Source organism: Carcharodon carcharias, chromosome 22, assembly GCF_017639515.1.
Source record: "Carcharodon carcharias isolate sCarCar2 chromosome 22, sCarCar2.pri, whole genome shotgun sequence".
NCBI classification, from domain to species: domain Eukaryota; kingdom Metazoa; phylum Chordata; class Chondrichthyes; order Lamniformes; family Lamnidae; genus Carcharodon; species Carcharodon carcharias.
In genome coordinates this window covers 56,100,865-56,125,016 of record NC_054488.1, presented here as the reverse complement: position 1 = coordinate 56,125,016, position 24,152 = coordinate 56,100,865, and the positions used below count along the sequence as shown (strand labels likewise).

Sequence of the window (24,152 nt, the reverse complement as noted above, 5' to 3'; positions counted from 1 at the left end):
GATTTAAAGATTAGTTTCCCTTTCTGAAGACGAACCTACAGTGCAGTGTACAGGTAAAAATACTTCAATAGATGTTATTGGTGAAATGTTCTTAACTAAGATTAAGATGCTTCCAGTTGATAAGGTTGGAAGACCTTTTTGTCTGATTGGTCCACTGGCCTTAGTTCAGAGCAGCAAGATGTGGCCACCAGTCACAGCCCCACAGCCTGTCTGTGGTGGGGGAAGGGTGTGGGTTTGGGGGAGAGGTGATAATAGGAAGTGGTGAAGCCTTCAATTTATTTTCTGACATGGTAAGTCGTGAGGTTATGAAAGGTGCTATATAAATACTAGTTCTTTCTTCCTTCCAATGTAGCTGATCAAGCATCTCCTCCCTTTCCTCCGGCAGTTGTGGTTTTGTACTGCCTCCATCCCATTAACTTTCTGCCCAGTTACAATCCTTCAAAATGTCCTCTCTCTCTTACCCACATCACAATGTAGCCCACTCCCCACTTCGCTTGTACTCTATGCAACCTCCCCTCTCTCTTTCACACCCCTTGTGGCCAGAGATGGCCAGGGTGAGCCAACCTCGAGTAGATCCAGTTCAGAATGCATCAGAGAAGAGTCTGTGAGAATGACATAGGAGGTAATTGAATTGATGTGAATTGCAAGATCATAATGAACAAATTAAGCAGGTGAAACCATATATCTCATAAGAACATAAGAAATAGGAACAGGATTAGACCATTCGTCCCCTTGAGCCTGCTCCGCCATTCAATAAGATCATGGCTGATTTTCTTGCATTTCGATTTCCACATTCCCATCTAACCCCGATAACCTTTGATTCCCTTGCCTAACAAGAATCTATCTACCTCTGCCTTAAAAATATTCAGTGGCCCCGCCTCCACCACCTTCTGAGGCAGAGAGATCCAAAGTCGCACAACCCTCTGAGAGAAAAAAATTCTCCTCATCTTTGTCCATAAGGGTGACCCTAATTTTAAACCAGTGCCCCCCCTAGTTCTGGACTCACCCACAAGAGGAAACATCCTTTCCACATCCACCTTGTCAAGACTGTTCAGGATCTTGTACACTTCATTCAAGTCACCCCTCACTCTTCTAATCTCCAGTGGAAACAAGCCCAGTCTGTCCAACCCCTTTCCTCATAAGACAACCCATTCAATCTAGTAAACTTCCTTTTAACCGCCTCCAATGCAGTTACATCCTTCTTTAAATAAGGAGACCAAAACTGCACACAATATTTGAGGTGTGGTGTCACCAATGACCTGTATAACTGAAGCATAACATCCTTTTTATGTTCAATCTTTCTCGTAATAAAGGATAGCATTCCATTAGCTTTCTTAATGACTTGCTGTACCTAACTTTTTGTGACTCATTTACTAGGACACTTAGATCCTTCTGCACCTCAGAATTATGCAGCCGTTCTCCATTTAAGTAGTACTCTGTTTTTTTGTTCTTCTTGCTAAACTGAACAACTACACATTTTCCCACATTAAACTCCATTTTCCAGATCTTTACGAATACACTCAACCTATCTATATCCATCTCCAACCTCCTCTTGTCCTCTTCATAACGTACTTTCCTACCTATCTTTGTGTCATCTGCAAATTTAGCTACCATGTCTTCACTCCCCTCATCTAAGTCATTGATGTAAATCGTAAAAAGCTGAGGTCCCAGCACAGACCCTTGTGGGATTCCACTCGTCACACCCTGCCAATCAGAAAAAGACCCATTTATGCATACTCTCTGCTTTCTGCCAGCCAGCCATGCTAATATGTTACCCACTACACCATGAGCTTTTACTTTCTGTAATAATCTTTGATGTGGCACCTTATCAAATGCCTTCTGGAAATCCAAGTACAGCACGTCTACAGGCTCCCCTTTATCCACAGCACATGTTACTCCTTCAAAAACTCTAATAAATTGGTTAAACTTGATTTTCCTTTCAGAAAACCATGCTGACTCTTCCCTATTACCTTGAGTTCTTCTAAGTGCCCAGCTATAACCTCCTTAACAATCGATTCTAATAACTTCCCCATGACAGATGTCAAGCTAACTGGTCTACAGTTTCCTGTTTTCTGCCTCCCTCCTTTCTTGAATAGAGGGGTTATATTTGCTACTTTCCAATCTGATGGAACCGTTCCAGAACGTAGTGAATTTTGGAAAATTAACACTAGCGCATCAACTACCTCATTAGCCACCTCTTTCAAGATCCTAGGATGTAGTCTGTCGGGACCCGGAGACTTGTCAGCCCACAGCTCCATTAACTTGTTCAGTACTGTTTCCCTGGTGATTTCAATTTCACCAAGTTCCTTTCTCCCATTCACCTCCTGATTTGCAGCTATTACTGGAATGTTTTTTGTATCCTCAATAGTGAACACAGAAGCAAAATATTTGTTCATTTCTTCCACCATTTCCTTATTATCTACTATTAACTTCCCACTGTCACACTCTAGAGGACCAACACTCACTTTACTTACTCTTTTCCTGTTTAAATACCTGTAGAAACTCTTTCTATTTTTACATTTCTACCTAGCTTCCTCTCATACTCCAATTTCTTTCTCCTGATTAACCTTTTAGTCATTCTCTGCCGTTCTTTATATTCTGTCCAATCATCTGTCCTGCCACTCAACTTTACGGGGTTGTATGCTTTTTCCTTAAGTTTGATGCTTTCCTTAACACCTTTACCATCAGAGCCTCAGACTGATTAGACCACGATTACCTCCCAAGTGAAATCAAGTTACTAATGAGATCAAAGGGACCTCACAGCCGCTAACTTATCCCAACGGAATGAATCATCACTGCAGACCAGTAATTTCCCCTCTCTCGTATAATATTTAGGCTTTTAATTGTTGTGAAGAAGCGGCTCGGAAGGTTTTACTTGTTGCCTAATTTTGATCATTTGCAGGATGATTTTGAATAAAGCATCAGGACTTTAGGGACAATAATCACCACTTAGTGTGATTGGACATTCCAGGAGTGACAAATGTGCCTTTTCTATGCTTTATTCCACCAGTTTCATTTCTCGCTGGGTGAATGGACAGACTGAGAGGTCCTGAGTCCAAGTACCTGCAAATGTTCCCACTTGTAGCGTGTTGTTAGGAGATGCTTAAGTTTGTCCTCCTTCCAAGTGATGGAACTTCACTTGACATCTCCTCATGGCTCCTCAGTCGATCCTGTAGGGAATATTTTGTGCATAGAGGGGTGACAGCCAAACTACAAAGGCTAAAGTTTCTGACAACATCCTGCTAATTGTACTGAAGGCTTCTGCTCCAGAATGGCCCCACTCGTCGCCAAGCTGTTCCAGTACAGGTACAACACTGGCATCTAACCAGCAATATGGAAAATTGCCCAGGTATGTCCTGCCCACAAAAAGCAGGACAAATCTAATCCAACTAATTACCGCCCCATCAGTCTACTCTCGGTCATCAGCAAAGAGATGGAAGCTGTTGCCGAGAGCTATAAAGTGGTACTTACTCAGCAATAATCTGCTCACTGATGCTCAGTTTGGGTTCCGCCAGAGCCACTAGGCTCCAGTTTCCATTATAGCGTCGGTCCAAACATGGACAAAAGAGCTGAGTTCAAGAGGTGAGACGAGAGTGACCGCCCTTGACATCGAGGCTGCATTTGGCTGAGCGTGGTGGCATCAAGGAGCTTTAGAAAAACTGGAGTCAAAATATGTGGTTAGAAGCTCAATCCAAGTACAAACACGACACCAAGGTTGCCCGAACAGTTTGCCTCAGCCTCAGATCAGACAACTGCCAGCAAAGAAATTATAACTCTTATCAGCAATATGTGGTCTGGCATTGCAACAGATATAAATTAATCTGCATTTCTACATGTGTGCCTATGCCTCCAGTATGTATTAATTTAAATATATGTGTACACCTCTGTACATGTGTATATACACACACACACACACACACACACACACACACACACATGTCAGACAATGTTGGGAGAACAAAGAACATTCTGATCACCAACAGCGATTTAGGCTGCAAACACATTAAATGTTTATGAATGTATTTTATGTTAAAGAGATGCTCCATAACACAATCCCTTTTGTGAGGTGGTTACTTTCAGTAATTGTTTATTTTTGCCCTCAGCCTCTTCCTGCTGTTGCTGTCACTTCTTTTTGTTTTGGTTAGAGGCATAAAGGGATTTTCCCAAATCGTTTTCACCTCTGACAAAGGGTCAAAATCAGAGCATCAGCCTGTCTTTCTCTTTCAGATGAGAGACAGACTCGATGTCTAGTTTCAGTTCTAACTTTCAATTTCCTTTTGGTTGCCTTTTCGTTTAAGCATGTTGATTGTTTGTTTCCCACATCACAATGGGGTTTTTGGAGCGAGTGCCTTGGAATCCCAGGGAAAGCCAGCTGTCAAGCCTTGTGTGTATACGGTTCCCTTTAAAGGGTGTGAGGATTATCGGCAAGGCCCAATTTGATAAGAGGATAGCTGGGGTGATAATAGAACCGGCAGATAAAAATCTCTCCGTAGAGGATTGGGCAATCCTGACAATGTTGCAGGATCAGGCTGACAGGACTGTACAGTAGAGTCTGTACAGGGGTGTGTTTGTGGTGGGGGAGTCTCTCTCTCTCTCTCTCTCTCTGTATCAAGGGAGGTTTGGTGTGGGGGGGGGGGTCTCTCAATCGGGGGGGAGTTTGGTGTGGGGGGGTCTCTCACTATCAGGGGGGAGTTTGGTGTGGGGGGGGTCTCTCTCTATCGGGGGGTCTCTCTCTATCGGGGGGAGTTTGGTGTGGGGAGTCTCTCTCTTTCGGCGGGAAGTTTGGTGTGGGGGGTCTCTCTCTATAGGGGGGTGTTTTTGGTGTTGGGGGGTCTCTCTCTATCAGGGGGAGGGTTGGTGTGGGGGGTCTCTCTCTATCGGAGGGAGTTTGGTGTGGGCGGTCTCTCTCTCTATCAGGGGAGAGTTTGGTGTGGGGGGGTCTCTATCAGGGGGAGGGTTGGTGTGGGGGATCTCTCTATCGGGGGGTTTGGTGTGGGAGGTCTCTCTCTATTGGGGGGGTTTGGGGTGGTGGGTGTGTCTCAATCGGGGGGGGGCGGTTTGGTGTAGGGGGGATCTCTGGTATGGGGGAGTGTCTCTCTCTTTGAGGAGGGTTTGGTGTGGGAGAGTCTCTCTCTCGCTATGGAGGGGGGTTTGTTGTGGGGGGGAGTCTCTCTCTCTATGAGGGGGGTTTGGTGTGGGGGAGTCTCTCTAAATCTGGGGTGGGGGTCAGGGGGGTGAGTCGATTGGGGGATGGTTTGGTGTGGTGGAGTCTCTTTTGCTCTGTGAGGGGGGTTTGGTGTGGGAGAGTCTTTCTCTCTCTCTATCTATCAGGGGGTTTTGTGTGGTGGGGTCTCCCTCTATCGGGGGGCGGGGGGGTGTGGTGTGGGGGGTGGGGGGGGGGTCTCTCCCTATCCGGGGGGGTGGGGGGGTGGTTGTTGGTGTCGGGGTGTCTCTCTCTATCGGGGGTGGAGATTGGTGTTGGGGGGTCTCTCTCTATCGGGGGGGGAATTGGGTGTGGGGGGGTCTCTCTCTATCGGGGGTGGAGATTGGTGTTGGGGGGTCTCTCTCTATCGGGGGGGGAATTGGGTGTGGGGGGGTCTCTCTCTCTCTCTGTGGGAGGGGCTTGGTGTGGGGGGGTCTCTCACTATCGGGGGGGAGTTTGGTGTGGGGGAATCTCTCTCTCTCTCTATGGGGGGGTTTGGTGTGGGGGTCTGTCTCAATCGGGGGGGGGCGGTGGTTTGGTGTGGGGGGGAGTCTCTATCTCTCTATTGGGGGGGTTTGGTGTTGGGGGGAGTCTCTCTCTTTATGGGGGGAGGTTTGGTGTGGGGGAGTGTCTCCAAATCTGGGGTGGGGGTTGGGGAGGTGAGTCGATTGGGGAATGATTTGGTGTGGTGGAGTCTCTTTTGCTCTATGAGGGGTGTTTGGTGTGGGAGAGTCTCTATCTTCAGGGGGTTTTGTGTGGAGGGGTCTCTATCGGGGGGGGAGTTGGGTGTGGGGGTGTCTCTCTCTATTGGGGGGAGGGTTGGTGTGGGGGTTCTCTCTCTATCGGGGGGAGTTTGGTGTGGGGGGTCTCTCCAAATCTGGGGTGGGGGTCGGGGGGGTAGTCGATCGGTGGGGTGGTTTGATGTGGTGGAGTCTCTTTTGCTCTATGCGGGGGTTTGGTGTGGAAGAGTCTCTCTCTCTCTCTATCTATCAGGAGGTTTTGTGTGGGAGGGGTCTCTCTCTATCGGGGGGGGGTTCTCTCCCTATCGGGGGGTGCAGTGTGGGGGGGTCTCTCCCTATCGGGGGGGGGTGGTGTTGGTGTTGGGGTGTCTCTCTCTATTGGGGGGGGAGTTTGGTGTGTGGGGTCTCTCTCTATCGGAGGGGGAGTTGGGTCTGGGGGGTCTCTCTCTCTCTCTCTATGGGGGGGGGGTTTGGTGTGGGTGGGGTCTCTCTCTATTGGGAGGAAGTTTGATGTGGGGGGTCTCTATCGGGGGGCGGGTTTGGTGTGGGGGGGACTCTCTCTATCAGGGGGAGGGTTGGTGTGGGGGTCTCTCTCTATCGGAGGGGAGTTTGTTGTGGGGAGGTCTCTCTCTCTCTCTATGGGGGCGTTTGGTGTGGGGGGTCTCTCTCTATCGGGGGGGGTTTGGTGTGGGGGGTCTCTATCGGGGGAGGTTTGGTGTGGGGGGTCTCTCTCAATCAGGGGGTGGTTTGGTGTGGGGGTGATCTCTGGTGTGGGGGAGAGTCTCTCTCTCTATGAGGGGGGTTTAGTGTGGGAGAGTCTCTCTCTCTCTATGGGGGGGGCTCATGTGGGGGAGTCTCTCCAAATCTGGGGTGGGGGCTGGGGGGGGGAGTCGATTGGGGGTGGTTTGGTGTGGTGGAGTCTCTTTTGCTCTATGGGGGGGTTTGTTGTGGGAGAGTCTCTCTCTATTGTGGGGGGGTTGGTGTGGGGGTCTCTCTATCAGGGGGGAGTTTGGTGTGGGGAGGTCTCTCTCTCTCTCTATGGGGGGGGTTTGGTGTGGGAAGGTCTCTTTCTATCGGGGGGAGGGTTGGTGTGGGAGGGTCTCTCTCTATTGGGGGGAAGGTTGGTGTGGGGGGTCTCTATCAGGGGGAGGGTTGGTGTGGGGGTTCTCTCCCTATCGGGGGGAGGATTGGTGTGGGGGCGTCTCTCTCTATCGGGGAGAGTGTTGGTGTGGGGAGGTCTCTCTCTCTCTCTAGGGGGGGAGGGTTGGAGGGTTGGCGTGGGAGGGTCTCTTTCTATCGGGGGGGAGGGTTGGTGTGGGAGGGTCTCTCTCTATTGGGGGGAGGGTTGGTGTGGGGGGTCTCTATCAGGGGGAGGGTTGGTGTGGGGGTTCTCTCCCTATCGGGGGGAGGGTTGGTGTGGGGGCGTCTCTCTCTATCGGGGAGAGTGTTGGTGTGGGGGGGTCTCTCTCTCTCTCTAGGGGGGGAGGGTTGGTGTGGGGGGTCTCTCGCTATTGGGGGGAGGTTTGGTGTGGGGGGTCTCTCTCTATCGGGGGGAGTGTTGGTGTGGGGGGTCTCTCTCTATCGGGGGGGAGGGTTGGTGTGGGGGTCTCTATCGGGGGGAGGATTGGTGTGGGGGGTGTCTCTCTATTGGGGGGTGGGGTTTGGTGTGGGGGGTCTATCTCTCTCTAAGGGGGAGGGTTGGTGTGGGGGGGTCTCTCTCTAGGGGCGGAGGGTTGGTGTGGGGGGTCTCTCTCTATTGGGGGGTGGGGTTTGGTGTGGGGGGGTCTATCTCTCTCTAAGGGGGAGGGTTGGTGTGGGGGGGTCTCTAACTATCGGGGGGAGTTTGGTGTGGGGGGTCTCTCTCTAGGGGGGAGGGTTGGTGTGGGGGGTCTCTATCGGGGGGAGGGTTGGTGTGGGGGGTCTCTATCGGGGGGAGGGTTGGTGTGGGGGGTCTCTCTCTAGGGGGGAGGGTTGGTGTGGGGGGTCTCTCTCTAGGGGGGAGGGTTGGTGTGGGGGGTCTCTATCGGGGGGAGGGTTGGTGTGGGGGGTCTCTCTCTAGGGGGGGAGGGTTGATGTGGGGGGTCTCTATAGGGGGGAGGGTTGGTGTGGGGGGTCTCTATCGGGGGGGGGTGGTTGGTGTGGGGGGTCTCTCTCTAGGGGGGGAGGGTTGATGTGGGGGGGTCTCTATCGGGGGGAAGGTTGGTGTGGGGGGTCTCTCTCTATCGGGGGGGAGGGTTGGTGTGGGGGGGTCTCTATCGGGGGGAGGGTTGGTGTGGGAGATCTCTCTCTAGGGGGGGAGGGTTGGTGTGGAGGGTCTCTCTCTAGGGGGGGGAGGGTTGGTGTGGGGGGGTCTCTCTCTATCGGGGGGAGGGTTGGTGTGGAGGGTCTCTCTCTATCGGGGGGGGGTCTCTCTAACTATCGGGCGGGGTTTGGTGTGGGGGCGTCTCTTTCTCTGGGCGGTACAACAATCCATGGAGGTCGCCATGATTGATCCTGGCAGCCGATGGGCATTTGACTGTTGACCCGGAAGGTGTTCTTGGGTTACACTTCCGCGAGCGAGGCCGGCCAATCAGATGTCTCCACGAGCCGCTAAGCGGGGATTTAAGCGCGTGCGCAGTGGTTCGTCTCCTTCTTTGCCGCTGCCACGTTCTTGGTGAAGCTGAGGCCGAGTGTCCCGGGCCCAGATACACAAACCACCCCCGCCCAGCCCGATCCAGTCCCCGGCCTCCCGTTCTACACCGAGACTCAAGCCCAACATGTGGCTCATCCGCCTGCTCTATTTGGCCGCCTTGGCCTTGGCAACCGATATTCCCGAGGAGGAGGACGTGTTGGTTTTGAAGAAAGACAACTTCGAGGAGGCGCTTCAGAAATATCAGCACCTCCTGGTGGAGTTCTGTAAGTGAGGGGGAGGGGAGTCTAACCAGGCATTAACTAGTAAACTTCCGTAACGGAGTAATATGGCATGTCTAACTAGCAACTAGCTTCTCTAACTGCTAATATGGCATGTCTAACTAGCAACTAGCTTCTCTAACTGCTAATATGGCATGTCTAACTAGCAACTAGCTTCTCTAACTGCTAATATGGCATGTCTAACTAGCAACTAGCTTCTCTAACTGCTAATATGGCATGTCTAACTAGCAACTAGCTTCTCTAACTGCTAATATGGCATGTCTAACTAGCAACTAGCTTCTCTAACTGCTAATATGGCATGTCTAACTAGCAACTAGCTTCTCTAACTGTTAATATGGCATGTCTAATTAGCAACTAGCTTCTCTAACTGCTAATATGGCATGTCTAACTAGCAACTAACTCCTCTAATTGCTAATATGGCATGTCTAACTAGCAACTAGCTTCTCTGTAACCAGCAATAAACCAATCGTAATTTGTAATTAATTGTAACTAACAATAAATCTCTTGTGTAATTAACAAGGTAGAGAAGGAAGTAGCTGTGAGCTGCCAGCCAGTTTTATTGCTATTTGGAGGAATTATTTCCCTAACTGTTTCTAGCGGTAAACCTTTTGCCACAACAACCATCTGTAACTAGTATTGAACCACCAGATGTTCAACAGTTGACCCTTTTAAGTGTTGACCACCCTCGGGGTGGTCGGTGCTCACTGCGCCGAATTCTGTGCCCTTAAAGCGAGTAGGGTTGGTCCCTGTCCCGGGCTCTGCGATTGTCTGCTTCTTCACACTTGGCACGATTTGCCTGGGTCTCGTTTAAAACGCCAGCTGCAGATCAGTGCCCAGCCGCCTCTAACTTTCACTGGCCCAAGAAACCCAACCCGTGCCGAGTGAAATTATTACAGCTTCACTGACTAACTGTAGTCTTTCAGCTTTAGTTTTAATTTGATTTGTGTTCCTCCTGCTATCTTGCTGATAGTATCTCGCGTGTGGCTTTCGCCTTTTACTGAAATGGGGAAGTGCCTTCATGTGAGACATTGCTGATTTCCCCCCCTCCCTCCCTCATTGTACAGGAGCAATTAAACCTGCACGTTAAACACTGCTGGAGATCTGCATTATGAGCAGAAAATGCACTCAGCAGGTGGAAAGTGAAACGATTCCGGAAGGTGAATGTAAGCCATTTCTTGAAGGAGACAGAGTACCTTTTTTTTGGAAAAGGAGTCGTACGTGTATAAACTGCACGTACTTGAGCAGGAAAAACGGCAGGAATTGGGCTAACTGACAGGTCATGTTGGCCACTAGCGACTAACAAAAGAAGTGAAGGAGGCGGGTGTTCTGCAACTCGGGTAAAGTTGACGTGTACGAGAGTCAGTGGGTGGGAGAGTGGCTCCGCTTCCCAGACCCCAGATTGCGTGGTGGACTGGGGAGGGAGCCTCCTGTTTGGCAGCACTAACAACGGGTTATTTAAAAGTTAGGCTAACGTCGCCTCCTCTTCAAAAGCAAACCAAAATAAAACACACGAGAATGATACAAAGACGAAGGCCTTTACTTGGAGCGAGTGCCTTTTAATTTAAAATATTGCCAGTGGTTGCTCTGCGACCACTGTTGATGAGGCCTGACTTTTTAAAATGAACTACGTATTGTACTGGAGGGGACTGACATGAATGGGAAGCTCCGTTCATGTAGTGACAAAGGGATGTCTTTAGAGCTTCTACAGTTTGTAACTGGCTTCATATGTCATTGGGATAAATGTAATTTTAACAGCATCTTGCAGCTGTAAAGTTGTGTCAAGGGCACTTTAGGCAGCAACAGTTTCCAGTAAATCATCAGGCTGGCAATTATTTTAGCTTCATTGCACCAAATCTATTTAAGTCTGGAATTGGGGTTTGCAGCCCTTTAGAGTCAGGGAGGTCTACAGCACAGAAAAAGACCCTTCGAGTCTGGTGCTGGTCAGACAAGTAACTAACAATTCCAATCCCATTTTCCAGCACTAGGCTCATAGTCTTGTGTGCCATGGCATCGCAAGTGCATCTCCAAATACATTTTAAATGTTGAGGGTTTCTGCCTCCAACACCCTTTCAAGCTGTGAGTTCCAGATTTTCGCTACCCTCTGGGTGAAATTCTGCACCAGTTAGTTGTCTTAATGTCTCACTTTGAATCTGGTCTGTTGTACAATTTAATGTTTTGTGTCTGGCAGAAAGGGAAAATAAAAGGTGTCTAAAAGTACTGTTGATGCTGGAAATCTAACAGCAAAATACTGGAAATACTCAGCAGGTCAGGCAGCATCTGTGGAGAGTATTTTGCTTTTGGATTTATGTTTAATTCACTGCCACCTGACTTCCAAGAATGCTCTGTTTCTGTCCATGGATGGCGCCTGACCTGAACATTTTGTTTTTAATTCCTACATTCATCTATCTCCTTTTTTTAATGAATTATTTGGTCGCAGTGACTTGGCCAAACACTTAAGTAATAAACTACTTGACCTGCCCACCTAATACAAACATTTGTTTAGCAAAAGTTTCAGTGATGGCCTGAGATTTTATATAGAAAGCCCAGGCATGTTGCAGTCTGGTTGGCTTCAAACTTTCTAATTTTGACTTGATTGGGACATGCTGGTATAATTGTGCACTGTACTGACTCTTACATGCTAGCAAACTGATCATCTACTCATCCTGCTTGCAAAAGTTGAATTCAAGTTTGTGCATTGAAGCACCTGCTCTTTCTTGACACTTGCATTTTTTGTAGCTTGTCAGATTGTGACTAAGCACTGAAAGTTAGCATTTAACATTTAAAATATGTAGAGATTGGGAGGGATGTGGGGATAGAAAACCACTCTTGAAGGATTATATCCATAACCATGGATTGCAATCAAGCCATTCAGTTAAAAGCCAGTAAGACTACAAATTATTATTATATTGAATTATTATTCAATTGTTGTGTTAGAGGAGGTACATAAGATTTATATGGATGATACCAGACTTGAGCGGTTATATCTATTGGGGAAAGGTTGAACTGACTTGGGGCTGCTCTTGGGAAAGAGAAGGCCGAGGGATGACCTGAAGAAAGTCTTTGAGGACGAAGGTTGACAAAAAAAATATTTCCATTAATTAGGAAGATCAAAACCAGGACTATATAAATAGACTATTAAAAAAAATTTAATTCCCTATTGGATTTATTTAGAGAAACTTCTTCCCCTAAATTTGTGGGGGAGGGGGTTTAGATGAGATGGGGGGTAGCTTGTCAGCGGTATAAACACTGGCATAGACTAGATCTAATCTGACATCAGGACAGGGCTGAATGAGGATGGGAAAATGCCACCAGTATGAGGTTTGCCTGAAATCAGTGCTGAGTGGGAAGTGTCCTAGCCTGAATGTTAATCTGGTTATTTTCAATAGACGCAATCATCCTACTTATCTCATTGGTTCACTTGGATCAAGATGACATTTCTGGTGCTGAGATTATTTGCTAGTGATGGTGTAACTTTGTGGTGGACTTTGTTATCACAAAGAAATTGATTTCCTTCCTGATAGTTGGGAGCCATGTTGTGTAACCCCCTTTTGTCTGATGATGCCACAGAATGCAGGAAGACAAAGAAATGATTCCTACAGAAAGTGACATTTTGTTAGATGCTTGCCTTGCTTTAATCTGAAGATGCACACTGCTACCGGATGGAGCTACAGAATGTGGTCACTGGAAAGGAGTTATGGATCCCAGTGAAAGGCCAATGGTGCTGTCACCTTATCAACAGAATTTTCAAACCGTCATCAAGATGTAGCTTGGTGAGAAGGGCCTCCCTGTCAGATCCTTCATGTACACCCAGTGTCTTACCACACTGCCCACCATGTGGTGGGGTAGAAATATTGCTCACCTCTGTTTGGAATGAGCATTTGTGAAGAGTTGACGTTTTGAGTTCTCATGACCCTTCAACAGAACTAGGTGAATCCAAGGAAATTGGATCCCCTTTCCTTGGATTCACCTAGTTCTGTTGAAGGGTCATGAGGACTTGAAACGTCAACTCTTTTCTTCTCCGCCGATGCTGCCAGACCTGCTGAGTTTTTCCAGGTAATTCTGTTTTTGTTTTGGATTTCCAGCATCTGCAGTTTTTTGTTTTTGCTTTTATCATTTGTGAAGAATGCCTGGAAAGAGATGCGGTGGCTTTTGACAAAGCTCATCCTGAGCAGCTTGCCTATTGCAGGACTTGGTACTCGTATGGGCTGTTCCTAGGAATGCGCACAAACAAACCAATTGCTGCTTGAGTGCCATCGCCTCTGAAAGATGCTCTTTTGGTCTGCCTGAAACCCTTTTTTGGGCTTCCAATGCAGAGCTGTCCATGACTCATACAGACTGGCACATTCCAAAGTCCAGCAGACAGGCATATTCCAAGGTCCAGTGCCACGTGTTGGGCAATGTACTGGAGCTTGGAGCTATCACCACCAACGTTCATTGGGCAAAGGCCACTGCTTAGGGCTCCACTCCTGTCGGGAATGTAGCCATGCAAAACCTTTCTGGTTGTATCTGAAAATGTTTAAATGCCATGTAAATGTAGATGTAATTTGCTTTCTAAATGGAGTGAGGCACCCTGGAGTGTCATCTGCAATTAACCATATGATCTGTAATGCACTTTAAATGTTGCTAAATTTGTACCTCGGCCAGTTTTTTGAATAAAGGGTACTTGGGCTAACAGATGGGGATCCTCACACATGGGGGTTAGACTCTGGTTATGGTTAACTAATTGTTTTTGCCAACTCCATTCCTGCCTTTGTAATAATTAAAATGCAGATTGCTCTGTTCAATGTTCAGTGGGCAGCCTCTAATGGAGCTGCATGCTGTAATCAGCCTTGCTAAATTCCAAGTGTTTGGGAGCTATAGTGAATTCTAGTTTAAGGCTCATGTTGGCTATCCTCTGAATGTTGGGTTTGCCTCCCATGAGAGTATTTAATTGCCCAGTTCCAGAGGTAGCCTACTGGACAACGTGCTATCATATTCTATATGCATATGAATATAGAATATTTAGCTTTATTGATTTGTTACACAGTCAGAATTAAAAGCATTTGGAATGCAGTGATTTTATTTCAACTTCAATCTGAAATTGGTGTTAAAGTGGCATTGACAGGCAGGTATTCCAGAGATCTTTTGCTGAAAGGGCTGTATTCACTGACTAATGTTCAGAGGTCTAATTTTGGGATCACCAGTGGACCTAAGAAATGTTTTCCCTGTGTACTAGCTTCATTCTGGGAGAATATTTGAGGAAGCCTTATTTTCACCCTTTATAAACTGTCATTTAAAAAAAAGTCTGATGAATGTTGTGCCCTCAATTTTGTTTTTCCTATCAAAATACATTTCTGGTGTCCCCCCCCCCATCCCCCAAAAGAGCTTGGAATGGTGGAACACTGTTTAAATGCAGACCCCTGTTCAGAGAATGCAGCAATAGGCCTCTGTCTACCTCTGCAACTTAACTGTAGTAAAGGAGCTATCCCAATACTCATTGACCATGTGCTTTCTTTTCTCTTACTCCAGGAGTAAACCCAATTGTAGTATGTCTTGCTGCATTGTCCCATTAGATTAGTGAGATGCAGGTTCAGTCCTGTGCTGCACTCTTGGATGTTCCCTGTGCTGCTTTTGAGGTGGAATGCAGGCAGGCCAAATGCATCCATGGGCTTGAATCAGTAAGCTTATTTTGCCCTGTGGCTAGTTTGATCAGCACTGACACAATTAACAAGTGGCAAGACCAGGGATGCAGAGCAATAGCATTCTGGAACGAGAACACTAATCAACCCCTCTGACATTCTTAAAAATATCAGTTTCTAATTATCTTTAGTTGAGATTCTAGGTTAACTTTTACTGCAGCTTTTTAAAGTTATGTTTCTATGCTGTGTATGGGGCAAGAGGAATAATTGTACTTGGACCTTGGGTCCTTTCTTCCAGTATCCCCATTACCCACTTGGACATGCTTTGCACCTTCACTGGGGAATACTGCAGAGCCTGTCTCCCCAGTAAGGTTGGGCTGGCTGTATGTAATCTGCAAATAAATCCGTTTAATCACCAAAGATACAAATAGTTATTAAATTTTTAAAGTTGCATGATTGAGCTGAATGTATTCACTGGGTGAGTGCACCATTTGAGTTGTAATTGGGTGTTGCAGACTAAAGGCCCTATCCCTGGTCTGTGCAGATTTGATTGAACTTCGTAAGGGCAATGGTGGGGCTACTACAATCTGACCAAGTTGTCTCATGTTTTAGCTCCCATTGAAGTATCTGATCGCTCTCGTGCTCCCGCCGCCCTGGTTGGGAAAGTGCAGGTTAAGTGAGGACAGAATTGACCTTCACTTTATCTCCTTTCCCAGCCTGCCTGACAACTTGGTTCCTTTCAGAAGAATGGAGAGCTGTTGATGTGGAATAATCTAACTCAGTTACTGCTGAGGAAGAAATGTAAATGGGGATTTGTTGCCAGCTGTTTGCAGTAATGTGAAGGTATTGTTGGTACTGTTAAAACTAGTCCATCAACTTGCTGAGTGACAACATGTTTGCATTGAAACAGTCAGATTTTTGCAGCCCAGTGTAAGCAAACCACTGCAATCACTTCCTTACTTGTACACAATTGAGCAAAGGACCTTTGTCCCCTGTGTGCTGGTTAATGTATTAACTGGCAGGCTGACTCACTCATTCCTTGGCCTTTCAATCACACTTCCTACAGCATGATATTGGAATGTTCTGAAGGTTATCTGCCCAGTACCAGACTATGAAGAGTTAATTCATACTAAATTAAAATGGCGTTGTGGTAGCTGGTCAGAGGACATGTGACTCATAATGTGAATGGCTGCAATCAATGCCTGGTGTTGGGTTAATGTTTCTTTCTGCTGTCTGGAGCATCACATTTTTAGTACTCTGCTTGTTGTTAGTTGGAGTGAGCTGAATTTAAAGTGGTTATACTGCACTTTGGTCTCCCAGTAGTCAGTACAGCCTCAGGAAGAATGTATATATGATATGATTTGCTGCCAATAGTGGACTGCTTATTGGGCGGCTTGTGGGATGGCTACATTGGTTGAAGGTGTTACTGTCTTCATCTGCTGTAGTTTTGAATGTTTGAATAATGTGTAGTTAAAATGTGGTTGCCTCAATAGGATCTGCATTTTTTGTTTTAAAATTTTTATGCTGTTCCCTGGCTTTTGCTTGTTTTTTTTCCCCTCTGGCTATTGGAGTTGACTAGCTGGTCCCTACCCTCTACACTTTGAGGGTTGAGGTTGGGAGAGGTGGTGGGGGAGTAAGACAGCATGGTCTGCAACAGGACTTGGTGATGTTTGAGGGGCTGAAACTCAGGCCGCCTGCACCACATTTCTTGCTGTCTTCCTGCTGATGTTCTGAGGGCACGAGCCCTTCTCCAGGAGGTTGCTGCCACTGTTTAAGGAAGTGAGATGCAGGTGTCTTTCCATTGGCTGTTCCTGTATAAGGAATAAGAATATAGGTGCCCACTGGTCCTGCTGTTTTGTTGCTGCGCACTATTCTAGTAATGCACTGTATCCTTAAGCTGGAAGCTGTTTACAGTTGGTTTATTCTGGTAAGTCACCAGAGTACTTTTACCATCTTCCTCCTGTTTCAATGAAATAACCTAAAATAGTTTGAATCTTTAACTTTTCAACATGCGTCCTAATAAATTGGTTGTTAATCTATTGCAATGTTTATCCCATCATCCTCCTGAATGTGAAATGTGGCCATTTTAAAATTCCGTTAGCTTAATATTTTCAGCGCAAATCAAATGGTAAATTTGTGTTCCACAGATGTTTTGGACTCTAGATTGGGAATCTTGGCATGGGGGATGTGTTGTGAATGCTGCATCGGAAAATGTTTTGGGCTCGTTCTGAAACATGAGCCTTATTGGACGTTTGCTAGTTTTGATCTGATGTGACTTCTCCTCCCACAGATGCTCCCTGGTGTGGACACTGCAAGGCACTTGCCCCTGAATATGCCAAAGCTGCTGCAAAGCTGAAAGAAGAAGGCTCCGAGATCAGACTTGCAAAAGTAGATGCCACCGAGGAATCTGACCTAGCGCAGATGTTTTCAGTACGGGGATACCCAACCATTAAGTTTTTTAAAAATGGTGATAAGAGCAATCCTAAGGATTATTCAGGTAATGAAGATTCCTATTGCAACAGTACAGTGAATGCATAAATAACTGGGTCTGTAACTGTCATTAAACAACTCAATTTCCACTTTTTTGAACTTGAGCAAACTATGTAACTAAGTTATCAGAATTAGGCTGCACTATCTTGGTATGTAGTTCAGCGTTGTAACAGGAATTGCTTATGGATGGTATAGTTCAGATTACGCACAAAACAATACACTAAATTTACTTTCAGATTAATTCATTGCTAGTATTGTTACTGCTTTTATGCCAATTCAGTAGCCACTTGTACTTTGTGGTCTGCTCTCTGCTTGGAATACCAACTGTACTGGCAAGCAATGTACCTAGTCTCTGTTCAACAACTTATCCCACTCTTCAGGTGAGATGTTAAACTTGGGTTTTCTGTCAGTGTGGATATGCATTGTGTACTGGACCAAAATCCTGGAGTGCCCTAATCATCTCCCTGGGAGTACCTTAGCCCCACAATGCGGCAGTTCAAGAAAGCTGCTCTCCACCATCTTGGGCAACCAGTGATGGACAATAGATGTTAGCAACATCCATCTAACAATTTTTTTTTTTTTTCAAATGAAAGCTCCTGCAGCTTTGAGTCAACAAAAGTAGTTTGCTCAAGTTCCAAGAAAGGTGGAGTTTAGAAAAAACTATTGTCCATCTCCTTGCTGTTGATCTTGCTAGTGCAAATATTTCAAAATAGTTTTTGAATGCATCACTTAATGTGTTTCTTCAGTCTGTCAGCATGGACAGGTTGAATTTACAATCTATGGTTTCACTCATGAGTTTATTTTAGAAACCGAATTGTGCAATACAAATGAGCCATGTTTCACTTTGTGGTTGAGACTTGTAGAAAGTTAGTCTTAGGGAAATCCCATCTCACTGTTTTGGGTTTCATGTAGATTTATTGTCACCATCAAAGTGAAATTCTCATTTTCTGACTATAAATCTTAGTATGACTTCCCTATTGGATAGCATTCATAGATTTTATCCATGAGTATGTGATTGTTATTTACATCTGTGGTCTGAGCAAAGGAGTTCCTGGTTTTCTGTTATAAGTTGTAAGTTTTTTGGGAAAAGCCTTTATCTCCGTCTAACTGTATGACTTGCTGAACAATTCTGATCCGATTCAGTCATAACATTGAAATGCTGAAAGTCCTCTGCAGTAGGAATTGACTTATTTTCTATTAAATTTGCCAGGTGAGAATGGGGAAATCTGACCTCTGCTTATACCAAACTATTTTTATGACTCTGCTATTGCTATTTACACCATCTCTAGCTTCATCTTTTCCCTGACCCAGTGCTATCTCCTTTTTGTCTTCCACCCACCCCTTTTTGTCATCTAACCTCCCCTGTGTTTCATCTATCATAGACTTTCCCTTTGTTCTTTTCTCCCTGTTCCCTCACTGCCTGTTATAATCCATTGAATCTTCAACTTTTCCAGTTTTGACTTAAGGTCACCAACCTAAAACGTTAACTCAGTTTCTCCCTCCACAGATGTTGTCAAGACCTGTTGAGTATTTGCAGCATTTTCTGTTTTTGTTTATTGTTTGGGGTGGATGCTAATTGAAGTTTCTGTGCACTTTAGCAGCAGAAATTTTCTTCCCAGCTCTCCTTTCTTGGGCATGGTTCCCACAGCCCCTGGTTGACGATGCTTACTGGGTAAGGCACTCGTTCAGGTATAAACCTTGGCAGTGAGTGGATTTTTGATGGTGTGTGGGTTGGGTGGGGGTGGTGGTGGGGCACGTGACATCTCTGCTGATTCCAATCTTGACCTTGGCTGATGCTCAGTTGTGATTTTTTTCAGCAGTTTGGACCACTTGAGCAGTGTGTTTGACCATGATTTTTCTCCTCTCCCTGGAGATGTTCCTGGCCTGAGAATCATGTGACCTGCTTGCTGAGTTATGAAGTGATTGCTTATAATCTACTTAATTAAACAGAGCACATTATCTCCTTCCTACTTGTGGCATCTCTTGCCAATTCAGTACCAGGTTATGGGCACATGCACTATGTTAGGATGAGATTGCACTTGTTTGGCAATTGTTTTCTCATCTGACTGCAAGGAAGTAAAACTTGGCAAGGACAGATCGGATGTTGGGGATTCGAAAGGCAAGTCCAAAAAGTATGGATCATGCTGTGGTCAGCATTGCTTTTAGATTCTTTGGTTGCTGGTTTCCAGAGCCCAGATCACCTGAAGCCAGTGGCTAAATGATACTAAAACAGATATTTAAAAAAAAACCCAGCGTATTGATGATTCTGTCTTTTAACTGGGTCTTAACCTGGGTTAACTTCTGCTTCCAGCTATATGGCTGGGAGGCACTAAGGCCATTTGTAACTTGATTTAACAGCCATTGTCCAAAACTGGGCTGCTTTTTGCAGAGCTTTCTCGTACCTTGGGCCTGCATTCAAAGTGAGACTTGCTGCTTTTCAGTTTTTAACAGCAAAAGATGTTTTTGGGGAGAGTGTGTGGTGTAGTGGTAATGTCATTGGCCTAGTGATACAGAGGCCCAGGTGAATTCTCTGGGGATGTGGGTTGAATTAAATTCAATAAATGAATCTGGAATTGAAAGCTAGTCTCAGTAATTGTGACACCATCATCAATTGTCATTTTTTTAAAAAAAAACCCGTCTGATTAATTTCCTTTTGAGAAGGAAATTTGTCAACTTCACCTGGTCTGGCCTACATGTGACTCCAGACCCACAGCAGTGGTTGACTCTTAACTGTCCTCTGAAATGGCCTCGCAAGCTGCTCAGTTCAATGCCAAATAGGGATCGATAACAAATGCTGGCCTTTCACATCCCATGAAACAATAAAGGGGAAAAAAGCTATTACAGAATTTAAATTGCAACAGTGAACATCTCACTGTCCTGTATAATTGGAACAGAAGCTTAATTATTCAGTCCTCATCAGCCAGTGATTGGTTAGTATCTTGAAGGGAATAAATTGGGAACTTAGTTGCAACTTGCAGTTCACCAGCTCCAATTCACCAGCAATATTTCATGGTTAATTAAAAGGGCCTTTCAAATCAGTCAGGTGTAGAGTGTGCACTGTTTACACTTGCTGAATTATTCACAATTTTATAGTGCACAGGGTAATAACAAGCCCTTAAATCTACCTGGCTCTTGTCAGTGTTTGTTTCACATGAGCCTCCTCCCAGCCCACTTTGTCTTGTTCTTATCCCTCCGTTTCTCCTTCCTCATGTCCTTGCCTATTTTGCTCTTTAATGCATTGCTGCTGTTCACTTTGAGCTCTTTTTGTGAACTAACAGCAGAGGAAGGACAGGTGTGAAATGCTTCAGTGCCCCCTGTCCATGTAGTTAGGAACTGAACTCTACTGCACAGGATCCTTGGGTTATATCTCTTAAATACAAGTTTCACTGGTTGATACTGTATATCTTGGCTGCAAAAAAGATACTACAGATGCTGTCAGACCTGAGTATTTCCATGATCTGTGGCGAGAGCAGAGTTAACATTTCAGGTTGATTACCCTTCATCAGAACATCTTTTAACTTCTCCAGCTTTGAAGGGTTATTGACCTGAAATGTTAACTCCTGCTCTCTCCACAGATGCTGTCGAACTGCTGATTTGTATCTTAGATGCAGCCTGAACTTGGCAGGTAGTGATAATGAGATTGGCTGGATCTTCACGACAGGAGCACATGATATAGGGTCCAGTCACTTGGTTAACCTGAGGTGGCATCTCTTATTACTTCATGAGCTAGCTGCATGTGCGCAAGTATTCCTTTTTTTGAAAAAAATGCTTTGTTCTTCCTCTTGTTAGCTGGAAGACAGCATGAAGATATTATGAACTGGCTGAAGAAACGCATGGGACCTGCAGCAGACATCATCACTGAAGCAGATGCTGCTGAGAAACTAGTGGACTCTTCTGAAGTGGTTATTATTGGCTTTTTCAAGGTATTAATTATTTCTTAAGGTTCATTATATACATGGGCAAACTGCAGCTTTACCCCAGTGAAGACAGTGTATAATGTGAATAAGGGTGGTGTAGTTTTATTGGCTGCTTGCATAGTGAGTGATGAAAGGCTGTGTTCATTACAAGCAACAGTCTGAGCCCTGCTTAGCAACCACTGACTGCAGTTGATGTTTAAGAATGAGCAAAATTGTCCATTCCCTTCCCCTGAATGAAGAATTATTTCTGCAGGAGTGGATTGAAAACTGGCTTTGTGATTGGAGTTTCCCCACTGAATTATCAATGCAGCACTGGCCTGTGTATATTGCTGCTACTACATGAGCCTGAATGCTAGATATGTTGCTAGCCACCAAGTCTGTATGAGTGGCCGTGTACTAGCAGTAACTTGTGTAGAATTGCAATTGGGTATTGCTTCACATATTTGAGCAAGATGCTTTTATTTAGCTCTAATTGTCTCTTGCTGCTTAACACCCAGCAGGGTGTGCAGTGAAGAGTAACAAGTCAATGTTAAATCACTTGGAAATTCTTTGTTTTTAATCAGTGTTATTTGAAGGATCATTCATAGGAAAAGACTAGGTGTGAATTGGCTAAGTATAGCACTGAGTTTTGCAACTCATATATGTATATGTGTATATAAAAACCTTATTTAAATAAGGAAGTAGAAAATGTTTGGCTAATGTTAGTAATTTAGCTCCATTCAATGTATGGAAACTGCATAGGCCTACATATTGCAGAAAACCCACCTGTGTGTGGGCAGGTTGAGGATTCTGAGCTACTGCTGCAAAAATTGCAGTGTTTTAATGTCTTCAGTGTTACAGCACACTGCTGGATGCATTAACTGGTGTGAAAGGCAGGACTGCCTGTGCCAGTGCTACATTAAAATGCAGCAAGTGGGTGTGACAGCTCTTTGATAGAGATGGGTATCAGCTGGCGAATCTTGGGTCATATGTGAACCCAGTGGTGACCAACAGGATTTGGGTTCCCCCACACACAATCTGGAGTTGAATGAAGGGTTGAGAAATGGGACCCCAAGGGGCTAATTGTGGGATTTGGTGTCACTACTCAATACACAAGCAGCTGTAGTAAGGAGTTGTGGCTAGAGATGTGCTGTTGGGGACTACTTCTGATTCTTGATGTTTGCACAGTCCTGGAGTAGATGTGGGGCCCTTTGGGTGGGGGTGATACTGGCACTGAACAGAACTAGAACCAGTATCCTGTTGGGAGGGTACTAGTTATACAGTAGGATTAATCTAACATGAGGGGTGAAGTGAGAATAGAAAGACAACTTAAGTGTATAGGGCATTGAGGGTGAGATGGACTAGATGATGACAATGATTGGGATTTGGAGCATTCCCTGGAACTGAGATCAAGGTTTTAGGGTTGAGTTGCTTCTGTTATTGAATGGAAGTGCAAAAATAAAGATAAAGGCAAAAGTTCCACAGGATTTGGTGAGGGTGGGGGAGGAAATGTTTGTATAATGTTGAATTCTCTGCAAATGGTATTGAAGTTTCTGAAATAAAAACAGAATCCTGGAAATGCTCAGCAAGTCAGCCATTATCTAGGGAGAGAAACAATTACTATTTTGGGTTAAGTACTTTTCTTTTGCGTATTCAGGCTTCTTTGCCTGTTACTCAGTCTGTCCTAGTGTCTTGAGTCTGGGGAGTTCTGTTTGACACTCATTCCTGTTTATCTTGCACGTGGTCTACTGTCTAAAACTATTTTCTTTGCTCTACATCCTGTATGTACGTACAGGATGTTCATAATTCATCTTTGTCATCTGGAGCCTTGACACTTCCCAAAATAACTCATCAATGCTACTAAGTTTTAAAACTCACCACAAACCCATATTCTCCACATCACCAAGCACTGTCTTATACCAGTCATGCCCTATCTATTCTCTACACCAGCTCCCATGCATTTAACAAGTTGACATCAAAATTTCTAGCTACCCTCCACCTTGTCTCATCCCGTCTGAACCTCTTGCTTTGTATCTCTTCACACACCCTCCATTAGTGAGCCTCTCCTGGTTTCACTTTTCCCCACTCCCCTTATTGTTCATTGAGCCATGACGTACTTGACAGACTGGTGTTGTGACACCTGCTTTTGACCATGCCCCTCTTGCTTGGTCTTTCCTTTTCCCACTCGTTGAATATTTAACTCTTCCAGTACATGAATGCTGTAGACATGCACGCTCCTCGGTACATATCAAGTGCAAAGGCTGAACTCTGTGCGTCAGAACTAATGTGTTTTCAACAATTCCTAAACTCTGAATCAGGTCATTTAGTTCAGATGGTTGAATGTGGTGCTTGATGCTGCATTCAATCCCCATATGGCTGAGTGGGTTCTTGGGAAATGTAGGAAAGGTAGACCCCATTGTGATATAAAGTTATAAGAAATAGGAGCAGGAGAGACCATTTGGCCCATTAAACGTGCTGTCATTTGATAAGATCATGGCTGATCTGATTGTGGCCTCCCTCCACTTTTCTGTCCGTCCCCCATAAACCTTGACTCCCTTGTCAATTTTAGCCTGGCCTTGAATATATTCAATGGTCTGCCTCCACTTCTCTCTGTGGAAGGAAATTCCAAAGACTAGTCCTGAGAAGAAATTCCTCATTCTTTTTAAATGGGAGACCCCTTATTTCACAACTGCCCCAATTCTAGATTTCCCCACAAGAGGGAACCTCTTAATGTTGTGGCCTGGTTTTGTAGCTGGAGAGCCATGATTAGCAGATGGAGCAGGGCTTTCTATGACTACCTGAATTTACAAAAGTCACTGCATATTTAGTTTGTTACATGCAAACATGAGATATAAACATATGAAGCAGGAACAGAAGTAGGCCCCATTTGGCCCCTTGAGCCTGCTCTGCCATTCATGGCTGATCTTTGTTTTGCATTCTACATTCCCATCTACCTCTGATAACCTCTGATTTAGAGAATCAATCTACCTCTGCTTTAAAAATATTCAGTGACCCTTCTGAAGCAGTGTTTCAAAGTCTCTCAGCCCTCAGAAAAAAATTTCCCCTCATCTGTCCTAAAAAGCCTAATTTTAAAGCAAGTGCCCCCTAGCTCTGGACTTATTCACGAGAGGAAACATCCTTTCCATGTCCGTTGTCGATACTGTTCAGGATCTTATACTTCAATCAAATCGCCCCTCTCGCCTCTAACCTCCAGTGAAACGAGCCCAGCCTGTCCAACCTTTCCTCATGACAACCTGCTCATTTCAGGTATAAATCTAGCAAACTTCCTCTGAGC

General features: G+C 45.4%; 1 protein-coding gene across 1 annotated transcript in view; it reads left to right on the top strand.

Annotated features, from left to right (window-relative positions):
• Window positions 1–8,550: 8,550 nt before the first annotated feature.
• Window positions 8,551–24,152, top strand: part of p4hb (prolyl 4-hydroxylase, beta polypeptide) — a 32,406-nt gene continuing 16,804 nt past the window's right edge. The window contains exons 1-3 of the mRNA XM_041217339.1: window positions 8,551–8,838; window positions 16,762–16,968; window positions 20,751–20,884. Of these exons, the coding sequence (XP_041073273.1) occupies window positions 8,700–8,838; window positions 16,762–16,968; window positions 20,751–20,884 (480 nt within the window). The 5' untranslated portion in view covers window positions 8,551–8,699. The remainder of the gene's footprint in view (window positions 8,839–16,761; window positions 16,969–20,750; window positions 20,885–24,152) is intronic.